Consider the following 18,467-nt stretch of genomic DNA (forward strand, 5'->3'; position numbering starts at 1 on the left):
CACTGACTCTACTTATTGAAGTAACTTCCACTAGGAAGGCGGTTTTGTAAGTAAGAGCTTTGAGACTTGCTTTATGCATCGGTTCAAAAGGTAGACCCCATAAATCTGGTTAATACCAAATTTAGGTCCCATCTGGGAGCAGGGTTAGAACATGGGGGTATGAATTCTCTTAGCCCCTTCCATGAAAGCTTTAATAACTGGGATCTTCCACCACAACACTTTGTTAGGACGTGGTATAGGCTGAGAGTGCAACTAAGTGAACCTTCAGGGAATTAAAAACTAGTCCCGAGTCTAGTAAGTGAGTCAGGTATAACACAATATAAGTGGGAGAACAGTCAATGGGATTGATGCTCTTGGAATTGCATCAGATGATGAAGCGTTTCCATTTATTGGAGTAGCAATGTCTGGTGTTAGGCTTTCTTGCTTCGCTAAGTATATCCATTCACCTCTGAGGAAGTTGGAGAAGCCTAGGATCTCAGGAGCCAGGCCGCTAAGTTGAGAGTCTGCGGGCATAGATTAAGTGTTTCCCCCCTTTCCTGAGATAGCATGTTGTATGGGCAAGGTAGTTACATCGGAGGAGAGAGAGACATCTCCATCAGATGGGAGAACCAGGGCTGGTGTGCCCATATTGGGGCCATCAATATCATGATGACCGGTTCCTGGGGCATCTTATGCACAATCTTGTTGAGTACGGGAGCCGGGGGGGGGAGGGGGGGGGGGGTTAGAAGCGTAAACAAATTTCCTTGACCATGTTATCCAAAGACCGTTCCCTTTGGATCGGTTCTGAGGGTACCTGGAGGCGTAATCTGGGCATTGGGAGTGCTCCAGAGTTGCGAACACGACGATCTCTGGAAAGCCCCATTCTGCGAAAACGTTGGAGACGATGTCTTTGTGTAGTCACCATTAGTACTCTAAGGGCAACGGGAAGTCTCTGCTGCGCACGTCTGCCAGAGCATTGACTTCCCCTGTAACATGTTCAGACAATAGAAACATCTTGTGTTTGAGAGCCCATTTTCAAATGTTCAGAGACAGTTTGGACAGCCCTGGAGAGTGAGAGCCCCCTTGCTTTTTCAGGTGGTACATGGCCATGGTGATGTCTGTGAGGATCAGTACCATCTTTCCCTGCAAATGTGTCTGAAAGGCCTTCAGTGCTTTGAATACCCCTAGCAGCTCCAACAGGTTTATGTGGATGGATGCTACTGCCGAGGACCCAACGCTGTGCGCTGTCTGTTGAAGGAGGTTAGCCACGCCACCCCGTGAGGGATGCGTCCGTTGTGAGAGTGGCTTCTACTGGGGGATGGTGAAGGTTTTCCCGTTCAAGAGGTTTCCCTCGACCATCACTGCAGAGAGAGATGGAGGGCTGCCGAGACAACCACTAGATCGCCACATTGTCCGCTGGCCAGACACCACTGGCTGTTGAGCCACTCTTGCATGGGACGCATTGGCAAACGTGCATGAGGAACGAAGTAAATGCAGGATGCCATCATCTGCAACAGTCACATGTCCTCACAAACCGTCATCTCTCGACTGGCTACATACTGAGGGATCTGAAACAGCATGTTTTGAACCCTCTCAATGGAGGAGAAGCAGAGGCCGTCTTCTGTCCAAATTAGAGCCCCCAGAAATTTCTGGACTTGGCTGGGCTGGGGTTTAGGCTGGATTTCTTCTCATTTCTGGAGAACCCCAGACTGTATAAGAGGTCTACTGTCTTTTGAGTGTTCGACAGGCATGTTTCCGGAGGAGTCTCCTGTTATGAGCCAGTTGTCGCGGTATGGATAAACTGGGATGGATTGCCTGCGCAGGTGTGCTGCTGCAACTGCCAGTACCTTTGTGAATACCCTTGGGGCTGAAGCAATGCCGAAGGGAAGGACCTTGAACTGATAATGTGTGACCTTTATCATGAACCTTAGGTATTTCCTGTGTGCCGGCAACATTGAAATATGAAAGTATGCATCTTTCATGTCCAATATTGCCATGTAATCCCCCTGTGTTAGTAGAGGAATTACCTCTTGCAAAGTTACCATCGAAACTTTTGTGATTTGACAAATATGTTTGCTGGGCGCAAGTTTAGCACAGGGCGCATGGTGAGAACCTTTTTGGGTTTTTTGTTTACCTGTAGAACGGGGACAACTTCGATTGCACCCTTTTCCTGCAGGATCTCGACCTCTTGCAGCAGGATCTTCAGGTGTTCCAGTGTTAGACGCCTGGATCTTGAGGTCTGTATCGAGGTGGCCGGCTGAACTCAATGCAATAACCGTGGGTGACGGTCTTGAGAACCCCCTGGTCTGTGGTAATCTCCTCCCATGCGTGCAGGAATTATGTTATACGTCCCCCGACCGGGGAGGCATGGGAGGGGACCCGGACGTGAGTTATTTCTGACTGGAGGCCGGGGAGCCTCTGGGCTGGTGTTGCAAACCCTTCCTTTGCCACAGCGTTGTCCTGTGGGTGGATATGGGTTTGTGGAGGCAGACCCCAGTCCTGAGGACCAATTGTTTCCTGAGCCATATTGGTTGGGGAACGAGAGTAGGACTGCCCACAAAAGGAGCTGTGAGAACTACCCCATGCCCCCCCTCTCTGTTGAAAGGGTCTTTCAGTGATCTCATTCAAAGTCAAAGTCTTGTGTTCCTTCTTGGCCGTTTCCAGTGCCTCATTAACGGCCTTGCCAAATAAGTTTGAGTCGTCCACAGGTTTGTTGATCAACGACACCTGTGTCTCTGGTTTGAAACCAGAGTTTTTCAACCAGGCGTGGCGTTTTAAAAGGGTACCCTGGGCCAAGCTTCTCCCTGCCATCTCAGCAGCATCCAAAGTGTTCTTGAGGATGTTGTGGTTTATCTGCTAACCCTCTGAAACAATTGTAAGCAGACGAGAACGCACTGGTTCAGGGACCTCTTGTAGGCCCTTCTGCAGCAGTTTCCATTGGACGGCAGAATAGCTGGCCAACAGCATGGTGTTGTTGGCTATGCGGGTAGAATATGCTGGCGCAGTAGTGAATTTCTTCCCAAGCGCATACAACTTTTTACATTCTTCGTCCGGCGGTACCTCGCCTGTGGACAAGGGGACCCCTGTCCTTTTTCTTGGAGTCGTAACCACAAGATAATCTGGGGTGGAAAGGGGGTCAGAAAGTGAGGGACAAAACAATTTTTCCACCCGAGGGTTCACAGCCCTAGTCTGAGAGGGTGTTAACAAGGAAGGGGCGATGCGCCTATTGATGGATCTAAGTAAAGGGGTAGCCTGGCTGGCAGGAGGCTACTCCTTTAATAGGTCTTCCACGAAATCTGAATCTAACACCGCCTCTTGCGTGGCTATCTGGAAGTGTTCTGCTGCCTTCTTCAGAATGGTGTTGAACGCCATCTGGTCATCGACAGGTGAAGCCTGACGCAGAGGAGGGGAGGAGGGAGGGTCCATTCATATGGTATCAGGGTCTGGGGTATGGGTGGGTGACAGCCAGGGAGGGTCATCCCCCCCAATCCTGGGTCTAATCAGTGGTATCCACAAAGGGATCATCCTCCTGCAAATAAGGGTCAAGGGACTCTTCTTGATCTGTAAGGTCAAAAACCTCCTCCTAAAGAGGGCAGGATGTCTTCTGAAATGTGGTCACTGCAGGATAAAGGTCGTCTTCCCTAGGCCTTTTAGGGGTGAACCTCTCAGAGAAGTCCACAAATTCAGCCAACCTATCCATACACCCTTCACATTTTTCTCTGGTCCATCGAGAAGGGACAGAGGGGTCCGGAGGGGGAAAGGGCTCCTCCTGGAGATCCTTGCCTAGAATGCAGCGATTTATCAAGGAGGGTCTTAGATAAGGACTGGGGGCTTTCAGAATAATTCTCCCGCCCATCCAGGCATTCAGACGTGTCTTTCGAAGTGTCTTCAGACTTGTCCTTCTGTTTACTGGCCGCCGAAAAGGTCTTAGCGAGACTCTTGCTGATGTTCAGCGTTACCTGGAGGGGTTTAGGCTGTTTAGACGGTTGCGCTATAGACTTCGCTGCTACCAGAGCTTTATGCGTCTGCGCGCTCTTAGGAGTCATGACTACTTTGTGAGATTTAGTGCTGGCGCCCTTACTTGATGCGGTTGCGGGGACGGGTGCCATTGAGAAACTCGAAGTACTCGTTGGCACCTTCGACCACTTCGACTGATCTGCTGAGGCGGTACCAGGGGGTTGTGTGTTTGGTCCTAAGGTTATCGTGTGCGTCCCTTTCACTGGGGTGCACCTTCCCCATAGCAGGACTATCGTGGGTCACCAAAAATTAGGACACAATTTAACCTATGGAACCAGACTCCTACTCTTAGAAAAATATGCTCAGTAGTACTTTACAATTTCGAAATGTAACAAGGCATTTTACATAGACAGTAGTGGGAGTGTAATGTAAGAATTTAAAAATACAAGTAAAATGAGCAGCACTTGCTAAAACTCTAGTCTTTAGACTCCCAGGAATTAAGGATCCCCAGGAAAAATGTAAAAATGAGGGTCGGAAGCTTTTGTAGCCACTTCAGGTACATCAAAATTGTCCCCATATTCATCAATGTCATGTTATGTTAATTTATAACACACAGCGCTACCACCCAAGGGCAGTCTCTATGCACTCCTATCGGGCAAAATGAGTATGCACACTACTTCAGTTCTGGGGAAAAGAAAGAAGTCACAGTTCTACCCCAGATGAGCAGAGAAGGCAGTAACCAACTACATGGGACCCACTTGAATAGCTCCACTGCAGGCCCAAGACCCACAAGTCCCAGGAAGAAGAGAAGCAAATAAGGATTCGGCCAATGCAAGGGAATGACCAAATGGGGTAGAAGGAGACCTGCAGAAACACTAACACAGACAATGGGAACCCCTGAAGGTAAGTATCATGAATAGCCCACCAACCTAAGACCCAGAGTAAGCACCTACTCTGATGGCACCGAAAACAAGGTGCAGGAACGGCACTCCAACAACGACCGAAAACAAGAATAATCAACCTTCAAAGGAGTGGAACCCAGTGGAAACGAGAGGGCAGAAGACGGTGATTGGGACCAAAACTGATGATTTATTAAAATAAAAAGTGTAGTCAGCAGGATCTTAAACAAAATATCGGCTTGAGTCACAAATTCCTTGTGACTGGGTTTGTCTTTTATATGCAAGAGTTCTCTCAGGATAACCTCTTCTTGCGTGTCTAATATGCCCAGTACGATGTGCCAGGATCGGGTCTGTTGCGCTCTTGCTCCTATATGGAAACAAACCGGATGGAGACATTCTAACTTTCATGGTGTCCTTTATACTTCCTTCTCCCTTCATGGGTCAATCATCCTCAGACAGCCCATGTCCGATGTGAGGTTAAGTGTAAGCATCGCCCCCCCCCCCATCCTCTGCCACCCCAGGCCATGGCCGCCATGATGCCTTCCTTTCTACAGGCTACAGAATCCCTTCTTTCTGGGGTCGGGCGTTGGAGGTTCTCAGATATTCAGGTGAGCATGGTGTACGTAAGGGAGATTTATCAATTTCATGCATCATCCTCTCTTCTAGTGAGACCCCCCCAGCACTTTTTGCTGGACTTCTGTGCCTTTTTCTTTCAATCCTTAATGAGTGGAACGGTTTTCCACTCATTCATTCTTGTGGGCTCTGTCTTTTGGAACTTTATTCTTTGTAGTCTACCTGTACTATGGAGTCTGTCTGCTCCATAGCTCTTAAAGGCATCTGTGTTTTTATTACTGCAGCACACAGCTCCTTATGAGCAGTGTTGCTGGGGACCCTTTGAATCCTCCTTTAAGATAATTTTTCTTTAGCCTCTAGTAACTACCCTTCTTAAGGATAGAGAGATACTTATTATCTCTCCCAAAACGTTATAGTCTGAGAGATTGGCACACAACACCCTTAGTGGAGTGCCAAAGTAATAACTAGCAACCCCCTTCTCTCTTCTCCCGTGATGTTTTAGTCACAGATCATCTACTAGTTATGGCGGGTGACAGTGGACACGTTCTACCAACTATTGTATTGTTTTTATACCACAGGCAATGTCCATAACTTTGGTAGTGCACAATAGGGGCACCCAAGTACAAACTTAGGGCCTCACTTCTTTTTATGCCATTACTAGGGTGGTTGTTCTTTGTTAGCCCTTCTTGTACCAATCTGGGATGGGGAGGTCAGTGTGCGAGTTTTGACTTTGGTGCACACCCTTGAGTGTCTCTGTCTAGGCTCCAGAGTGTCTGGGCAGGCAGGAAGTGGGGGCGGCGTCTTCTAACCCCCTGTTCTTTGTCTGCCAGAGTGCCTAAATAAGACAAGCTTCCACAGGGGGGGTCTGGCTGTCCTAATTGGACAGCCAAACGCCCCTTTCTGTAAAATGCTGAGAGAGATTGCAAAGGAGTGTGTGCTGGAACTGTATAAAATGTGAGGCTTCTGGAGTGAAAAGCAAGTCGACCACTGGAAGCTGAAGTAACCAAAGAAGATGACCAGAGACGCCTGCAGACCCCTTGTAACACCGTGAAGCGACCACTGCTGTCCTGACCCTGTTTTCTGTGCGACGGAGGAACTCCGAAGAGGACGACTCCTTCCCTTTGGCTGTTTGGAACAATCAGAACTTTGAATTGAGCCATCTCCTGAGGTCTTAGGAGTTTCCAGAGCTGCAGAACCCCAATACCAGGGGACCTGCTGCCCATTTCGAGTGCATCGTTGTGGAAAGGCTGAATCTTAGCCGAGCCCGTAAGGACACTGCAGAGTTCCGATACAACTCGTCCAAACGCCTTGATAAGAGTGTGGGTCGGCAGGAAGCGAAGAAGATTGACCTGGCAATCCGTGTCCTTTGTTGGTGCTGCAGAAAAGGTGCCAAAACCACAGAGTGAACCAAGAAGTTGCTGAAAGTCGTGCCCGAGGTCCTCCCTCGAGACTGCTGTTGAGAGATCCCCGTCCACTGTCCTGCCTTCAGTCATCAGACCAAGGAATCCAGAGGTCTAGTCCAGAGCTGCAAAATCGAGCAGCATCCAGCACAAACATTTTCTTCTAAACTAAGGTACTGTGTGGAAAAAGGTATTGGGAGAAGAAACCCTCTCTAGAACCTTTACACTAACTAACCATTTTCCTTCCTTTAAGTGATTTTACTATGAGTGTTTGCAGAGTAAATATATTCCCGTATGAACTTAAAATCTGCAGGTGCCCCTAATAACTGACAATACGATAACATTGTCTTTTCCCTTTCTAATGTTGCTACAAATGTAACCGCGAACAAACACAAAAGTGAAAGAGCCCTTTGAAGTATATTCTCAAATATTCCGAAGTGTTCTAGTGTAAACATCTAAAGTATTTATAGTAATTCTGGTGTATATATAATAAATATATAATTGTATATAAATTATAAGTGTAAGAGTATCTTTGGTGTGCCTGTTTAACTAAGGTTCATTGTACTTACCTACAGCTCACATTTTCCTCTTATGATAAGATTGACTGCTCTGTCAATCTACCAAGGTCCTGAGTTAGTACAGACTGTAAGGAAGGCATGGTATCAACATCAAGACAGACAAGTGACCACAGTTCAAGGGGGTTTATGAAAAAGAAAGAAGTGTTCACAAAAATGATATGTTAGAATGTTCAGACCGTTGGCCTCCCTTCCCCACGTTTTCAGCACGGGACAAGCCGATTCACTCGAGCATAGCACACTCGCTGGCTTCTTAAGCACGAGGATAAAGTTCCATCACCAGCATCAGGGCCTTCTGCGTCCAAGTCTCTTTACTTATCAAAGTCTCTTGATTCAGAGGGCCTCATGCACCAAAGCAAAAAGTTCCTTTTCTCTTACAAGTTCTCAATTCAGGTGATTCACTCTTCACCTTGGATCCCCCTGAGCCAGGCTCAGATCCCTTTATACAAAGATAGTTACTTTCGATCCCCATCTTGCAGACTCAGATCCCCTTCTCCGACGTTCTGAGAATATTCTTTTTCGAATGACGCACATCTCATCCCAGATCCTCCTCAGCCAGACTCAGATCATTCCTCTTATACAATTAGTCTCCTTTAGCCGTGCTCAGACGAATTTCAGTTTGCATTAACTATCGAATGTGCACAGGGTTTTGCTTGACCCGTTGCAGGACCACTTCGATTTCACAATCCCTTTTTACATTTGCCACCTCTCAGTTGGATACCTAACCGAGACCTTCGAATGAGCACCCACGTGGCGCTGGACCACTCTGCATACAACATTTATCGTGGCTTCAAGGGTTCAGTCATTCCTTCAATGTTCAATTATATTCGGATCGCTCGTCACGTACGCTTCACACACTGTTCTCTTCAGATTTCTCCATGCAATGTTGCCGCTTGCAACCTTGGTTCTAACACAGACCGGTCCGCAATCAGTCTCTCTGACTCACTGGCCATGCTGTTTTTACTGGTGCTTCTTTGTTGTAGGAGCCAAGAACAGTACCAGCCTTTGCCATCGACGCGGGAGAGCCCCGGGTACCTCTGCCATACAATGCAGGTTTCTTCAGCTTTAATTCCAGGTCTTATGTTTCATATTCTCGAAGGCTTGTGAAAGTAACGGTTTTCCTCTGAAAAGGTCAAGGGAGCTTCCCTCCTTGCAACACTCACTGGTCTTGCTGTCTTTCTCCTCTAAACAGCCATCTTGGAACTGTTGCTTTCTCGCGTGCTTTGCCTTGATCAGAGTGTGCTTTCGTGCTCCGTCTTTAATCCGTGTGGATTAAGTGTGATGGAAGTAAAGTAGGTGTGTGTAATGATCAGTAATGGCCCGATTCTGCCTGACCATTGTGTTGGGACATGTCAGGTATACGGTTCAGGTGTTAGTCCGTTTTCTTTCTCAGTGAGAAAGTATGTGTGTTGGGAAAGGGGGAGGGGGAGTTGAGTTCCTAAGTATTCTACCTGGTAGGATGGGGAAAAGGTGTTACAGGGAAGGGGATACCGCGTCTCACCATCCCGTGTCCCACTCCCCAAAGACCCCTCATCCAGGTGATCCTCCCACACTGGTCAACCCAAAAGTGATGGCCGTGTCCTGGCCACCTGGATGACAAATCTCTGGGGATTAGCGGGTGAGACATCTTCAGGTTTCTCACAAGACTGATACTAAGCGTTGGAGAACTACCAACCACTGGGATAGCTTACTAAAGTCGAACTACCGGTAGCACTTTAGGAAAACTCCCCCAACAGTATATACTCCACGTAGGGTCCCTGCATCGGGGCAGCCACTAGGAGCGTTGTAAGCATCCTGCTGTCAGCGATCTCACGGATGGTGTATTCTGCTTTGTGAATGCCAGAATGTTTGTGCATTTTAGTTCCCCTGTGCGGTGCGGTTCCCAGCCAGCCTTCCAACAGCGTTTTACCACGTTGTTCATCAGATCTGTGATGAGTATTAGGAGGCTCTGTTCTAGTGACGCCACAGCCTACCGAGTCACAGACCCACCAGCTAGGTGTAAAAATGTCAGAGAAGGCTTGAGGAAGGTGCAGGTACCTGACCAAACAGATTCTGCCGGCTCAGTGGACAGAGAAGGGCAGCCAAACACCAGAAAAGGTTTCATAAAGGAAAAACTGGAGGTGACCAAGTTCATCCCAAAAAACCAGGTAGTTAGTGTGTTGTGATGCCAAAACCCTTCTGGGTGACAGCAGCTTCCTTCCATAAGGCACATGACCAAGACAGTATTTTGGTGGAGCAATTGTAAAATTGCTCCGAAACAGTTCCGGCGCAAAGGCTGCAGTCCAGACGAGAACCACCAGAGATAGAACAAAGACAGCCCAGGAAGGATGTACAGCAGCCAAAAAAAAAAAAACAGAGCTAACAATGTTATGTTGATTTATACTGCGCACTGCTACCAACCAAGGGCGGTCTCAAGGCGCTTACATGGCTCTGCCAGAGAAAAGGGCTGGGTGTGTTAGTGAGGATAGGATAGGGATAGGTTCAGAACCAGGAGAAACTGATGTGTGCGCATTGTGGGACACACGCCCAGCTAGTATGGCCAAACTTGGACCCAAAATTGCAGCAGCAGCTTCTTGGTGAATCTTCCAGTTGTTAAATACATCTGCGGAGTTCAATAAATATCTAGAAAAAGTCCAGCAGAACTGAGCTGAGGCCAGGGTTTTCCCTAGAAAACCCCATACACTCATGGGCTGGCCTAAACCAGCCTTCAAATCATACACAGGGACAACTCGACAACATTTTTCGGCGGCCTGCCAGTTAGATTGGTGACAAAAACTGGCCAACACCCAGGTCCACCCACACAGTGTACATACTGGCCTCTTTATGTTATGTTATGCCACTTGTATACCACCTACTGCCATTAGTATGGACTCAAAGTGCTGTGGGGTTGAACGCCCTTCCGAAGACCGTAGTCAGAAATTTAAGAGGCGAAGAAGGATTTCTAAAATGCGTATGTGGGTCGGGGGGGCTAGGTCCCTGGTGGCTACCTGTAATTATCCTGTGAGAGAAAGGATGCCGTGGCAAGTTGGCAGAAGTTCAAATTAAGTAAACGGCTGGTCTGAATTTTTGCATGGGTCTCAGTTGTATTCTATAGGATAAGATAAAGCATGTTATGTGTGTGTCTTATCGAGGAGAGTTTATTGATAGGTATGCAGGTGAGTTGGTCGAGCCCATGCGGATATGTTTTGTTGTGGATGCCCGCTTGCCTTTCCATAGACATTTCTACGATCAGTAACTGGTTTAAACTAGGGCTGTACCGAATAGCATATTTAGTATTCGGCCGAATACCGAATAGTTTGTCAACTATTGGCCGAAGCCGAATATGAAGCCGAATAGTTGCTTTATTTAATAAATCATGTTCCAAACTTCAAAAAACACACTTATTAAAAAAAGCAAATAAAGCACCATTTTAAATGCATTCTATACTTTTATTTCTCTTCATTGTTATTAATGTAGCACCTTTATTTAAAGCATAAAAGCCAGAAATAAAGCAGATTGAAGGGACCAAATGTACAGAAGATTGTTGCATATTTAGTGCCAATTAAAGTAGGAGGCTTCACAAATGCAAAAGGACTGCCTTAGTGAATGAGATGCATTGCATTCTCTATCCAGTTGCAAAGTTGATGCAGTGGAGTTTCAAAACTTCTTTGCAGCTCACATAGAAATGTATTAAATGGTTTGTGTCGGCTCATGCAGGATACAAGTCAAGAGGAAATCTAACTCCATCTCACAACTATTCACCCCACCCAAATAAATGCTGCTCACTTTTCACTTATCCTAGCCACTCTTTCTCGTCAATACCCAAACATATGCAACTTATAATTCCTGATAAAATATCAGATAATGTTAAACTCAGGAATCAAGTCCTTAAAAAAAGGAATGGGGGACTATGACGTATGCAATGGGTAGTGACATGACAGGAACTGAAAGTACCTATGCACATTTATTTCAGTTTGTTTTTTCCAACTGGAAAAAGGGCACATTGCATATAAACATTCGCCAAAAGAAAAGATGTTCCTGTATTGTTGCAGGATAGGTAAAATAGATGAGCACCTTTTTTGTACAAGAATCTGCAACAAAACATGCCGTAAAGAGCAGATTACAACATACAATATTTTTCAGCTGTGTGATAGCAATTTGTCTGGTCTAATTCTATTCAGTTTAGAAAACTGAAGTCTATATTTGCCTAAGTTCATGTTGCATTGTATTCAAATGAGAATGTCAAAGTATTCGGCAAGAACCGAATAGCAAGAAACTATGCCTGCATCGTGGTTTTCCAAGACAAAGGAACAGCCCAAAAAATGTCTGAGAGCAGACTTGAAAAACATACATTAATACCCCAATGGCTAGTAATATGGTTCACTGGGCTACAAATGCAATAAAGCTGCTTGCACCCTTGGTGAAGTCAAAACAAAATTACAGCTGCCAGTAGTCTATTACCTAAAATCAATGTAGGGTGATAAAATCAGCTTCAGATCAACATGGGGTACTCAAGCAGAAGGCACCCCTGTTCCAGGGGCAATATTAGCAACTACAGGACCATGTAGTCAAAAATGGTTGCACTGGCAGGAAGGCTTCAACAGAATTCCTATCATAAAAGGAGGTCAGAAATCTTATTTAAAAAAAGAAGGGGAAAAAAGAGGAGGGGTCTCATAAAAGACATTAGAACCCCCCCCCCCCAAAATGTAATTCAGCCCCAACATGTAGCAAGGCAAACGTAGTAAGGTGGTTAGGGTAAAGAATGGGCTCCCTACATTGCTTCCATCAGTGCATGTGTTGAATCCACTGACTGTGATGAGGCCATTTCTCTCGTTTTTCTGGACTGGACCACGTGCCTGCTTTTGTCAACATTTGGTTAGATTTCCATTTTTCCACTGGGATAATTAACTGGGAACCTCCTGTACCTCCCCCCATACTGCCCTAACCGATGCCCCCAACACCACTTGTACTGCCCCACTGATAGATCGGTACATCATGCGCTATGCGTTTATTCCTCTTCTAAATCTGCTGTCCTGGTTTTAGTTCAACATTCACAATAATGTCACTTTAAATGAGTGCACAGCCCTTTGAGATTCAATTACAAATTCATGTCAGCACTTGACATCGCCAAACAAGGTTTCCTAAATCTGAGCAATGTAATGAAGAGACTATTTAAAATATGAACGTTCATCTTTTGACACTGCTTCTGAGGATGGTGACATTTGGGCCGATAACGTTGGTGGATACCAGATATAAAGGCTGAGTAACATAACAGAACATTGTCAAAAGCAATGGTTCAGTAACCACCGATTCCCACATAACCACTGATTCCCACTTCGGTCTCACAATCATCCCGATCAACATCGTCAATTAAGAACACCCAATTGCTTTGCTTGGTTCATTTAGATGTTCTCCTCTGTCTTTAAGCAAACAACTGCCTTCCTTCGTGCTCCTAATTAGAAATATACTGCATATACAATGACTGGACGCAGGTACACAACACTCTTGTCTACTTTGGTGTCCATAGACTTATTTTTCCTCATGCGACACCCCATAGTCTACCACTGCAAATGGTTACCTCTTGAACTCCTCCAGGGGACTGGTTGTTTGTGAGTGAGTTGATGGGGAGACTGGGTCCGGCTTCAGGCTATTGGAAAAGGCATGAAGATGCTTCACAAGGAGCCGCACAACCAACACATGCTCCTCGGTGGGATTAAACGACTCCTGGTGTCAGAGGTAAGGGAGATGGTGAGAGAAGAGAGATTCATCAGTTAATGTTGATATTCAGCTCCACATAAATGCAGTCCCTAAATCTCAGAGGTGGATACACAGAGCAGTGAAGAACAACCTGGGCTATTGTTTTGAGATCCATGAGGAACCAAAGAAGCTTTAGATCGATTTGAATTTTGTGGCAAGCCTCAACATATTGTGGAATAAATTAGCCCTCTAAATCCTACTTGTAGCCTCATGATCTCTTCCAGGATCGTGATCACAGCGAATGGACACTATCTAGCTAGTGCACTCATTGCTGCAGTGCGTTTTGCACACCAACACCACCTAGTACAGACAACTATCCACTGAGAAATGTATTCTTTGCAGACTGCAGCAATAATGAGAAAGAAAGCCACATGCCCCTTGTTCTTTGAATCAATTTCATTAAAGAAAAACAACATAAGGAATACCTCTACTGGCAAAGCTTTTTCAACTCGTGAGCAAGTCAAACTGGAATTACTTCAAGGAAATCGGTCTAAAAGGTTAGAGAATGTAAAATCTTGCCAACCTACGCAGCATCCTTGTTGTAAAAGGTTAATTAATGCATGCAATATCATTGAACTGGCCTATAAAATAGGTACAAGCTGACCGCAACCCCATCTAAAGTGTGTGCATGCTAAATTTTAGTACGCGCAGAAATAAACCTACGGTCCAAGGTGTATACTTATAACTAAACCTGGGCTTGATGTCTGCAGTGCTCATCTATGCAGTTTAGAGGGAAGTTAATATCTGGGAATTTAGCCTAGATCGTTTATGCAGCCCATTGGCTAGCCCTGCTGCTTGATCCTGCATAATATGAGTTATGTAAAAGATAGGCTTATCGTTCACAGTGGCAGGTATTAATATCTGTTAACAGAGTGGTGGCTTAAAGTAGAATACCAATATAGGATGAAGTTATGCCTGGTCTCTAAGAGATTGCTCTCTCACATTACATAGACTGGACAATAAGCTCAGGCCTGAAACAGAAAAGAAGGCCTCATAATTTAACAGAACTAGGCCTCCAGTTACACAAAGGGAATGTGATTTCAATTTAAACCATTGCAGAGTTACTCTGTTTAAAAAGACAGGGTCTGTACTTTAAAGGATAGCTAATTACCTAAGATATTCATCTGTTACAGCTAATCCGAGGAACAGTTTTGCTGTCCAAGGCATGAGTTTACAGTATACCAGTATACCACGAGTATACCACGAGGGTTGGCGCTCGTGTCCAAAGCGTGGGCCGTCCAGTAATGTGGAAATGGCTCTACTGTCCAATGCATGACATTCCAGTGTAACTAAAGAGATGTCAAAGGCAGGAGGTGAATGAAGTGATTGATACTTCTGCAATTCAAGGGAGACCCTACACAGAGAATAAACCAAGAAACAGAATCTGTCCAATCTGAGGGATGGGTCTGCAACGTGTGGCATGAGCCCGGAAGGCGCAATGCAATCCCGACTGCTAGAAAGGTCAACTGGGGCAAAAAGACTTGGTTACTTCTCTTGCCCAAGCACTTGGAGCGAGGTCCGAAACATCTGCAATAACAATTTATGTAAAAATGCAACACAAGAGAATGATCAATATGATTTCATTAAAGCAAAAAAGCACAGGAAATTGAATAAAAAGGTTTCCAGGGAGAAGGAATTTACTGAATTAAAGAAGGCACTTCAAAGCGGCCATGCTCGATCTATTTTTGAATGTCTCAATATTACTTAAGGTTATATGAAGCACATGGTAAAGCTGCTTGCACATAAGTAATGAAAGGTAAACTCATAAAAAATCATGCTTAGGCTGAAACCGCCCCCTAAGACAGAACTAAAGCAGCGTTAGACGTCTGCAGCCTAAAACGAAGCAGACGATCAGATTAAAAAAAAAAAGATGTGCAGTTACATTGCAACCCGAAGCAAAGCACGAAGTTACCCGAAATTCAGCAGCCAATGGAAATGCAATGTAGTATTAGGAGCGTGTAGCCGCGAGCCAATCGAAGTCAATGCAACTTTCCGATCCAATAGCAAAGCAGTGATTCAGCAGCCAAGAACAAAGATGGCAGTTTCAGAGTAGTGAGCAGGAAAAACATTAGGAAGAAAAGGGCTCCTAGCGCTGTACAGGATTAATTTCACATGCAGTAGTCACATAAACACAACTGTTCAAATCAGAGGGGTAGCATAGAAGCTACCAATGAGAACAGTGGTGAAATGCAACTGGCAGTAAGCGACTGGCCTGCAGTGTGCTACTGGCAGATGGCTCCACCGATGCACGCTTCTCTGCTTGTCCTGCTTCATCAGTAAAACAGCCCAAAGGCTCACGGGCCACTGCATTCTGTTAAAGTCTCAAATGTTAGTCGTTCCACATCTGGCAAAGGGTTACAGTAGCCAGCCTCCCATGCTCCAACACACAGCAAACACCTAATCTACAGATTAGGCATGGGACCCAATAATGCACAGACATAGCCACAAACACACCGTGCAAAAAGGTTTAAGCTATTTTCCTGTTACCGTGCAGACTCAATACATCTGCCTAGTTTCCTTTGCCCCTTCCTAGTGAACTACCCCCACAACATGCCACTCCATGCATAATACAGTCTGTCTTTTCCCCCTTGCCATCATGTTTTTTGGGTAAACAGGAATACTTCGGCAGTAGATGCTTCTCAATGTGAAGATCAACTTTTGTGAAAAACACAAGTGCAGAAGAGCAGACGTGTCACTGTCCATGTAACAAAACATTTTACCAGTTTGCAATGGCAACCTTAACACTGCACTGGAAAAGCTGCTGTAGGCACATCTCACATTACTCAAAATCTCGAGTTTTGCAGCACCTAAAAGGCATATGGAGTCGCTACAGCACTTCGAGGTGGGCATTACAGTTCACCTACTCAAATCAGTGTACATTGCCTCAAAGAGACTCTAGTCCCCTCTTGACTCCAAAGCCTTTCTCCTCAAAGCAATGTCCTGTGCCATGTACTATCCAGCACAGCTGGGATATGGGATAAATGCAGTGCGCCGGAAGAAAGTTGACAGAAGGCACCACAATCCTATTGTAACCACAGATATGGACATTGGTGCAAAGCTGCCCGGAAAAAGAAATCCCATTAAACATTGGCTAGGGAATGCATTTCAAACAGCCAATGCGGGCAGTGTTCCAAACATCCAGTTGGTGCTAATTCCTGCACCCATGTCTCCATCATCGACTTGGTGTCTTCTAAGGCAATGAGTTCAGAGAGCCCTCCCAAAATCAAGTGTACAGCCTACTATGGCAACTGCTCTTTCCACACTCACTCGAAGCTGGACCGTAGCCATCCACTACAATATTGAGCTTTCTGCATGCAGCTTTGGATCAGTGTTCACACACTGCAGGCCATGGGATGGAGCGGCTGTACAAAACACAATGAAAACACGAATGGAAAAGATGTAATACTTGGTATGCACGGAAGGCTGGGTAGCCGGGCAGGCCAGTACTACCGTGGTGTACATTGGAGGCACTGAGGCGGTAGTGAAGAACCTCCAGCTGAGACACGAACAGAAAACAGGGAAGGGTGGGGGAGAGAAAAGGAAATGGGGAGAACATAAAACAGAACAAAAGAGAAAAAGATATTGAGAGTGAGGCAGAGAATGGAGAAAAGAAAACAAAAAAAGTTCTCAAACAATTCATGACAACATATGGCAATAAATGTAGCCGTCATATCCTATGTTCAACACGCACATCCACAGGATCGGTAGTAGACAACAATCAGCCATCCAAGTGTTGCTGGACTAGAATACGATATACTTCCAGGAAAGGGACCAGCATGAGGGATTTCATCTGAAAGCAAGTGAAATTGGCTCCCGGTGCAGACAGTGCAGAACTACCTGACTGCATCTCGAAATTTAGTTAATCAACGGCCAATGGGGGATGTTTGCCAAATATTAAAGGCCCAAGGACTTCAAGGTAACGGGGCCAATGGAGATTCCTGTAGTTGAATTACTCTGGCTCAGTTGACGTACATGTATTAGCCAATGATGCGACTGCAATTGCGTCACTAGTCTTCAAAAGGGAAACACATTTTAGACTTGGGGTCGAGTCTGCACAACTACAGAACATGGTTTGGCTAGGACATCCAAAATAGGGATTTAAAGATCAACTGTCCCCGTCACTCCCCTTCTAGCAGCAGAACTACACAGTGTGGCGAACACACTACTTTCACTGCTCCAGAAATGTTGTTTGAACCAGTAACCTGTTCTACACACTGCAAAGACCACTTCCATTCATTACTAATCAGTCCTTAACCTGGAAAATGGTTTCATCAAGCAAAACTAATAGACGTAATGGACAAGTGTACCTTAATATGTTTCCACAACAAAGTGCAGGAAAGACACGGTTGCCACATTCCCTTCTTTCAAGCATGCCATGTTTCAACTTGGCTCAGCTGTTAAAACATGTATTTGCTTTGACAGATATCCAACCATGATGGTCTTATGTCCCAGCAGCTACAAAATGGGAGAATGGATCCAGGACAGAAGGTACAGCTGCATTAAAAGAAAATCCCATCACCAGAGAGGATCAGCACAGCAATCTCTCTGGGCCCTCCCCTGGTGGCATGGATCTTCAGTGGGTCATGGCTTTCACACCTTAATGATCCCATAGCGCCATCATTTCACCATCTCTCCCTCCCAATCTAGTGACTACCTCGCACCAACCCTCTAGCCTGCTCTATGAATCTCCCCTTTCTCACCATGCACATAGCAGGCTACTTCATTATTTTTCAACGAGCAAATACAATGGCCCAGGTGTACTGAACTAAGCACCTTCATTCAACTAATATCTCCCTGGAGTGGCAATTAGTAAACATTAACTGCTTGGATAGTTGAGCAATCCCAGGAAAGACAAAGAAATTGACTTGATCACAGGTGAGACTTACCGGGGACAAGTAGTCACTGTATTTCCCAGCGTACATTTTGTTGTAATGCATAAATGACCGAGTTGTAGCCACTTCCTACATAATACTTCACTCCAATGTCTACCCAAGATTGCTAGGGTGTTTCCGGTATGCAGGGAAATACCATGTTGCAGGGTCACGAAGGTCGATTAGAGGCAAGGGCTCAAGATCGGATTGACCACAAAAGGAAGTAATAGAATGTCTTCCCACAGGGGTATTGCTGTTGCTTCCGACTGGTATAGGGTTAGGGAACTAGGGTTAAAAACAAATGCAGACTTCCAAGAATAGATACCATGGTGCTACTCTAACCTAAATAAGAAATCATGTTACCCTTAAAAGAACCCAAGCTGTCTGCATGCAACATATCTGCATCCATATTAAAAGGAAGAAGGCTACTAACACAGATAGAGTCTGATACTCTAATGACTTTTGCAATTTCAATCA

General features: G+C 45.5%; 1 protein-coding gene across 4 annotated transcripts in view; it reads right to left on the bottom strand.

Annotated features, from left to right (window-relative positions):
• The window catches only part of SMPD4 (sphingomyelin phosphodiesterase 4), a 669,498-nt gene that overhangs the window by 245,856 nt on the left and 405,175 nt on the right, over positions 1–18,467 (bottom strand). For 2 of the 4 annotated variants that reach the window (XM_069619876.1, XM_069619875.1), the window contains exons 11-12: positions 16,526–16,615; positions 12,941–13,086 (exon numbers count right to left, since the gene is read on the bottom strand). In XM_069619876.1, the coding sequence (XP_069475977.1) occupies positions 12,941–13,086; positions 16,526–16,615 (236 nt within the window). The remainder of the gene's footprint in view (positions 1–12,940; positions 13,087–16,525; positions 16,616–18,467) is intronic. The other 2 variants (XM_069619878.1, XM_069619877.1) reach the window with 1 other exon arrangement.

Source organism: Ambystoma mexicanum, chromosome 10 (assembly GCF_040938575.1).
Source record: "Ambystoma mexicanum isolate Mex_15411 chromosome 10, UKY_AmexF1_1, whole genome shotgun sequence".
In the NCBI taxonomy this organism is placed as follows: Eukaryota; Metazoa; Chordata; class Amphibia; order Caudata; family Ambystomatidae; genus Ambystoma; species Ambystoma mexicanum.